The sequence below is a fragment of the Littorina saxatilis genome, linkage group LG16, assembly GCF_037325665.1.
Source record: "Littorina saxatilis isolate snail1 linkage group LG16, US_GU_Lsax_2.0, whole genome shotgun sequence".
Taxonomy (NCBI): Eukaryota; Metazoa; Mollusca; class Gastropoda; order Littorinimorpha; family Littorinidae; genus Littorina; species Littorina saxatilis.
Genome location: NC_090260.1, coordinates 26,693,082 through 26,700,309, shown reverse-complemented (window position 1 = coordinate 26,700,309; position 7,228 = coordinate 26,693,082). Strand labels below are relative to the sequence as shown.

Below are 7,228 nucleotides of genomic sequence, written 5' to 3'. Positions count from 1 at the left end.
CCTCTTTCGATGCAGGTTTACACAAACAAACACTTTTCCCACTAAAAGGAAAAATTGGGCACGAATATAGAAACAATCACACAAACAGAATGTTTTTTTAACACAAACAAATACATTAAAAAATCTTTAAGGAAATATTGGGCACGAATATAGAAACAATCACACAAACAGAATTGTTTTTAACACAAACAAATACATTAAAAAATCTGTAAGGAAAAATCGGGCACGAATATAAAAACAATCACACAAACAGAAAAAACAAATTCACACAAACTGTCAAACAAATGATTATAAAAACCTTTAAGAAACAAATTTGACACGAATATAGAGACAACCACACACACAGAAAAAAAAGTTCACCCCCCAAAAAAATATCTAACAGAAAAAAACCATTTCACACTTGCAGGAAAACGTGACGTCATGGCAAAGCCAAACCACCAGCGACCAGTGTGCGAAGGACAAAAAAGTCAAGTCGTCTGTCAGCAGCAAAACGGGGACCGCAATTCTGAAACGACGCCGGTTGAGAGTGACGTACCGGTCTTTCTTCACCAGACCGGTTGAGACCGGTCGCAACAAGGAAAATCCGGTGATAAAGGAGTCAGTAGCGGTCCTGGTGGAGTGTGGTCATTCTGACTTTCAAGCTGTGCAAGATTACCCTGCCGCCCTGTGTGGTGAGTTTGTGTGTGTGTGTGTATGCAGGACCGGACTAGGGGGGGGGGGGGGGTTACAGGGGTTGCGCAACCCCCCCCCCTTTGGCTTAAGCATGTACCTCCCAAACGGATTGTTTTTGTGTTGTTGTCAGTGTTGGTTTTTTTTTTTTTTGGGGGGGGGGAGGAGGGGGGGGGGGGGTTGCATCTGGATCATCATGAAATCCGAGGAGAAATCGAACCTCTCACCCCCTCAAAAAAAAAATCATGAAAAAGGGAACATTCCTTGCATTGCATTCCGTTGCCTATGCGTCATCGACACTCGTATAGACTGCCGCGACAGTGGTTTCCCTTTGCAATGACGTGACTTCCGGTAGTATCGGCCCATGTGCTTTGTTTTGCTCTTAATCGGCCCATTCGTTGTAGACCACGAGAGTGTACGCTTCGATTTTACGAGTGACTACCTGCTTGCTATTTCAAAATGCCGAGGAAGAAGCCTCTAAAACCTACCGACGCTTCAGGAACTGTCGAATTTACTTTTTTTCGTTCAAGGAGAGGCTTCCTTTCCCCCCAGAAACATCAAAAAACGTTCAGCTTCAAGGGGACTTCGCCCCCTTGCAACCCCCACCAAGGGGACAAAGCCCCCTGGACCCCCATCTGTAACCCCCCTAGTACTTACTTATAGTCCGGCCCTGGTATGTGTGTATGTGTGTGTGTGTGTGTGTGTGTTTGTGCGTGTGTGTGTGTGTGTGTGTGCATGTTAGTGGAGTGACTTTAAGGCTGTGCAAGATTACCCTGACGCCTTGTGTGGGGAATTTGAATGCGTGTGTGTGTGTATATGTGTGTGTGTTTGTGTGTGTGCCGTATATGTGTGTGCGCGCGCGTATGTGTGTTTGTGTGTGTGTGTGTGTGTGTGTGTGTGTGTTAGTGCAGTGTGCTCATTCTGACTTTAAGGCTGTGTAAAAGATTACCCCGACGCCCTGTGTGGTGAGTTAGCGTGTGTAGGTGTACATTGAGAGACCACCCATGGGATAAATAAACCATCTCTTCACATGTGTGTATATCATGTAAATGAGGTCGGGTCAAACTACAGTATGACAGGGAACTAATTTCTACTGCTCATGATGACAAAGCACAAAGAGAAACTTCATTCTCAAAACACTTTCGCCTTTGCTGTTTCCTCTGGGAAAACAAAGAGAACCTACACGTGACTCTGTAATTCCTATTTTGGCGTATTTTCGTATTTGACGACAGAATTTTCAAGAGGCTTTTGACAAGATCAAATTTCCAGCAGACGTGTTTTTAATTTGAACACTTCGACTCCGGAAAAAATTGAAGCAGAAAGCGTAAAAGTACAGAATGGTAGAATGCTTTTGCTCGCGTTTCAATATTTATAAAAAAAAAACACACACTCAAAAAAAACTCGTGTACGCCTGGTATCACACAGTAAGCCATGTGTAGTGTTCTCTACTGATCATCCGTGCTGTTTGACAGGAGGCACGGACAACACGGCCGATGACGTCACGGGGTACCAGCGTGACCTTGAGTTGGAGGCCAGACAGGAGGTGCCCGCTAGGTTTCCCTTTATCCCTGACCAGGCCTTCTCCATCAGACGTCAAGCCGACCACGCCATTCTACGTGTGCAGAACGTAGAACAAACGTGAGTTAAATGTGTCCCAGCTAGACCTAGTGCATGCAGAATGAGGAACAAACGTGAGTTACATGTGTCACAGTTAGACCTCGTGCATGCAGAATGAGGAACAAACGTGAGTTACATGTGTCCCAGCTAGACCTCGTGCATGCAGAATGAGGAACAAACGTGAGTTACATGTGTCCCAGCTAGACCTCGTGCATGCAGAATGAGGAACAAACGTGAGTTACATGTGTCACAGCTAGACCTCGTGCATGCAGAATGAGGAACAAACGTGAGTTACATGTGTCACAGCTATAGACCTCGTGCATGCAAAATGAGGAACAAACGTGAGTTACATGTGTCCCAGCTAGACATAGTGTATGCAGAATGAGGAACAAACGTAAGTTACAGGTGATGTCAGCAACCTAAAGTGCCGTTCACATGGCAGACTTTCAACCTACTTTCCCCAACTTTTGTCGGTTTGAAATCGATCCCGAGTTGTCGGAGCCAAGTCGGCGAAAAGTGTGCCATGTGAACGGCCCTGATGATTTTGGTTCGATTTAGGCCAGATTTAGCAGCGACTCGAAAACTCAGTTTGCGCACACTTTCTTTATCGCTATTGGTTAGCTCTATCCACTGTGTGTGTGTGCGTGTGTGTGTGTGCGCGCGTGTGTGTGTGTGTGTGCGTGCGTGTGTGTGTGTGTGTGCGCGTGTGTGTGTGTGTGTGTGTGTGTGTGTGTGTGTGTGCGTGCGTGCGTGCGTGCGTGCGTGCGTGTGTGTGTGTGTGTGTGTGTGTGTGTGTGCGTGCGTGCGTGCGTGCGTGCGTGCGTGCGTGCGTGTGTGTGTGTGTGTGTGTGTGTGTGTGTGTGCGTGTGTGTGTGTGTGTGTGTGTGATGACCAATCTCTTAATGTTGCTGTGTCCCCAGTGACCCGCTGTGTGAAGAGGCGTCCAGCATTGTGAACAGCGACTGTCCGGCACGACACGAGAAGATCTTCAAATGCAGCAACATGTATGACGCGGACAACTTTGACCACAACCCCCTCGCCGCTTGTGTGGACAAATACGTCAGCCCTACACAGGTCAGTTATGTTATACCTCACGTGGATGTTCGGTGAGGTACGATATCGTTCTTTGGTGTCATCACTGGGAATGGCACAGGCCAATTTTGAAAGAGAGACTGAGAAACAATTTTTTTTTGAAACACGATGGTGAAGTTTATCTAGGTGACTTTGTGATATCAGCAGGAGAAAATGACTCCGGTGGGATGCGGGTGAAGGGATAATGCCAATAAGTGATCTCGCGCACACGAATGTCGCGCTACCCTCCTTCCACCCCTTCCACCACCAAGACTAACAGGGGACAAGGGAGTAACAATTTCGTACACCTGGCATGGGAAGTTAAATTGCTCGTGTTGGGGTGAAGTAATTTATTCGTTATTTATTCGTCAGGGGAGTAACATTTTTGTACGACATGTTTACTCAGTTACATGAATCGTACGTCATTCTGTTTCAGCTGTACGTCATGTGTCTGAGGGCGTTGTGCGACGTTGCCCAGCAACCGTCTGCGGTCACGTGCACCGCTCTGCAGCAAGCAGCCGACAACTGCGACGACAAGGTCGGCAAGGACTTCTGGAATCCCATGATCCCCCCACCCCCCTTCATCAAGATGGTGCAACTGGCGTCCATGGTCGGTTGTCCTGCTGCCAATGGCACCTCGGGAGATTGAGTGCTGTTGGAAAATGCACTCGCATTTACTCTACTGCATATATGCCGTGTGAATTTCGAGCGCTTACTTATCTTTGTTTTTCAGATGTTGAAAAATTTACTCTTACTTGCTCTAATGCATACGTCGTATGCATTTAAAAAAGGTTACTTTCCTTTGTTTCTCAGATATTGGAAAATGAATTCTTATTATGCTCCATTGCTCATGTCGTATGCATTTAAAAAGGTTACTTTCCTTTGTTTCTCAGATATTGGAAAATGAATTCTTATTATGCTCCATTGCTCATGTCGTATGCATTTAAAAAGGTTACTTTCCTTTGTTTCTCAGATATTGGAAAATGAATTCTTATTATGCTCCATTGCTCATGTCGTATGCATTTAAAAAGGTTACTTTCCTTTGTTTCTCAGATATTGGAAAATGAATTCTTATTATGCTCCATTGCTCATGTCGTATGCATTTAAAAAGGTTACTTTCCTTTGTTTCTCAGATATTAGAAAATGAATTCTTATTATGCTCCATTGCACTTGTCGTATGCATTTAAAAAGGTTACTTTCCTTTGTTTCTCAGATATTGGAACATGTATTCTTATTATGCTCTATTGCATACGTCGTATGCATTTAAAAAAGGTTACTTTCCTTTGTTTCTCAGATATTGGAAAATGAATTCTTATTATGCTCCATTGCATACGTCGTATGCATTTAAAAAAGGTTACTTTTCTTTGTTTCTCAGATATTGGAAAATGAATTCTTATTATGCTCTATTGCACACGTCGTATGCATTTAAAAAGGTTACTTTCCTCTGTTTCTCAGATATTGGAACATGTATTCTTATGTGCTCCAATTGCACATATCGTATGCATTAAAAGCGCTAACTTTTCTTTGTTTCTCAGATGTTGGAAAATTAACGGTCACTTGCTCTGTTGCACACGTCGAGTGCATTTAGAACGCTTACTTATTTTCTTTGTTTCTCAGGTGTTGAAAAATAGGTTTTATTTGGGGCGGGGTGAGGAATGTAGAATAAAGAATGTATTGTAGAATACATTGAATTGTATTGCCTAGAGTACGCAGACGTACTGGGTGATCACGCGGTCAAGGGGAGGGAACTCTACTCATGTCTACTCATTCTACTGTAGCAACTGGAACGCAATATATACTACCAGTAAACGGACCCTGATACTGAGCGATTAAAGGGACGTAACCAATGGTCATAGTACAGGAGGTTCAGTGGAACATTAGCGTTTACCTTGACTGTGTGCTACTTTTTCTGGTAGAACTATGCACTATTTCACAATTAAAGTGTTCAACATAGGTTACAAAAAGTGTCTTCACAATTTGAACTATTCGGTTTTGAAGTGTACACGATATGTTCAAAAATAAGAAACGCTTTATGGATTATTTCCTTCTTTACAATGTACGGCAAACCGAAAAATACATCTTGAAATAAAATTGTATTCTCGTGAACGAGTTACTCCGTACGTTTGTTTATGTTAGAAAACTGTGTGTGTGTGTGTGTGTGTGTGTGTGTGTGTGTGAGCATTGCTTTTGTTCTCTCTATGTCTGTCAGTTTATGTCGTATAACCTCTCACGCATCCCAGCTTAATACTTGACTCATGTAGAACTCGTTTCAGTTTCTATTTGTTTGTTACATTTTATTTCACAAACTTGATCACTGTACAATGTTCAAATCTCTAAAGGTCAATTTGGCTTTGACACTGTGGAAAAGAAAACGCGATTTCCAGGTTAAAAAAAGTATAATTATTTAGACCTCTTCGGATAATTTTTTTAACATGCACACATACAAACACACACGTAGTCACAGACAGACAGATGCATAAACTCACGCGCTTGCACACCAAACCACCATGCCAAAGACAAATTCAAAAACAACACACCTAACAGCAGATCTAATATAAGGAAAAAGGTTTCAGTCGCTGAGCTTTGTGCAATTAACCTTGATAGTGTAAAGTGTGTGTCCTGATCACTCAGCCACCTTAATATGAGTTTTGCAGACGTCATCGTCTAAAAATAGAACAGCGCTGTGGAGTGAGATTTTACTTTTTATTTCTTCAAAGTCATGAGGCTATATCTTTTGAGCCCATGAAAGAATGCTTCTGAATCTTGGCACACATGTAATGACACCTTTTTTTGCAAAGTATACAAAGTTGCGTGCATGTCACTTTTGTTTTCCAGGACGTTACGAACGTTTGCAATTTTTTTAACGGAAAACCGTTACAACGCCCATTCTTGGGTTCTGTTTGCTCCAAGTACTAGCGCGAATCCAGATGAGGGTCTTTGTCGTCGTTCTGTGAAATTTGGAGAGGCTGCTATTTGTAGTTGTAGATTTATCCCCGAGTACGCTAGTACTTGGGCTCAGCAGACTTTAATTGTGTGTGTGTCTGTCTCGACTTAACAGCTTATTGCTGGGAAACTACTGGGCGCAGTTCGTTCAAAAGTTGATACACTAACTTGATAATATGTCCGATTGATCGTATTAAAACTTCATAATGTTACCTGGGACCTAAATGCGAAATAAACCACAAAAACGACTTGGCGGTGGGACGAATTCACACGGAGCAACAGCCAGCCATTGAGCTGATAGAACAGCCGAACGCGTCACACAGTGACGAGAAATATAGCGTCATAAAAAGCATGCGTATCGCATGCGAGACTATTTGCCAGGCTTTGCGCGTTGTGTGTTTGAATAATTTGATTTTTTGTGTACCCCATTTTCTAGCAAGCGTTGGTTGCTCGGTCGCGACTGCGGTGGTTTAGAGGTCGCGATTTTGTGTTTTGATTCTTGTCATATTAATTTGTATTTTTTCCTATGGTTTCCTTTGTTTACATATGTTTCAGTCTTTTACCTTCACTTTACATTAAAGAATTTGGTAAAACTACCTGGGGCGTGATAAATGCAAGAATCCGCGAGCCAGGACAGTAAAAGAACTTCGTGGGGCACAAGTTCACCAGTTATGAAGAGGGTCGGCAGTATATTTTTCACTGTGATCAAATAAAAGAGAAAGGCCAGTCACCACGCACATCCTCGGCTCGCATGCAATGTAGTTATATAGCAAAGGGAATGCCTGTAATTCACACAGAGCAATAATAATAATAATAATAATAAATAACTTTTCTATAGCGCGAGTCCCATCAATTGGCTCCAGGCGCTTGGTCTTAAACGTGCACAAGACAAAACTTTCATACTGGGGGAGCGAGCCAGTCTGAAGAG

At 43.0% G+C, this 7,228-nt stretch overlaps 1 protein-coding gene across 1 annotated transcript in view; it reads left to right on the top strand.

Moving 5' to 3' along the window:
* The window catches only part of LOC138950719 (cell death abnormality protein 1-like), a 46,190-nt gene extending 40,727 nt beyond the window's left edge, over nt 1–5,463 (top strand). The window contains exons 16-19 of the mRNA XM_070322440.1: nt 407–671; nt 2,142–2,307; nt 3,207–3,360; nt 3,794–5,463. Of these exons, the coding sequence (XP_070178541.1) occupies nt 407–671; nt 2,142–2,307; nt 3,207–3,360; nt 3,794–4,006 (798 nt within the window). The 3' untranslated portion in view covers nt 4,007–5,463. The remainder of the gene's footprint in view (nt 1–406; nt 672–2,141; nt 2,308–3,206; nt 3,361–3,793) is intronic.
* Nucleotides 5,464–7,228: the final 1,765 nt, after the last annotated feature.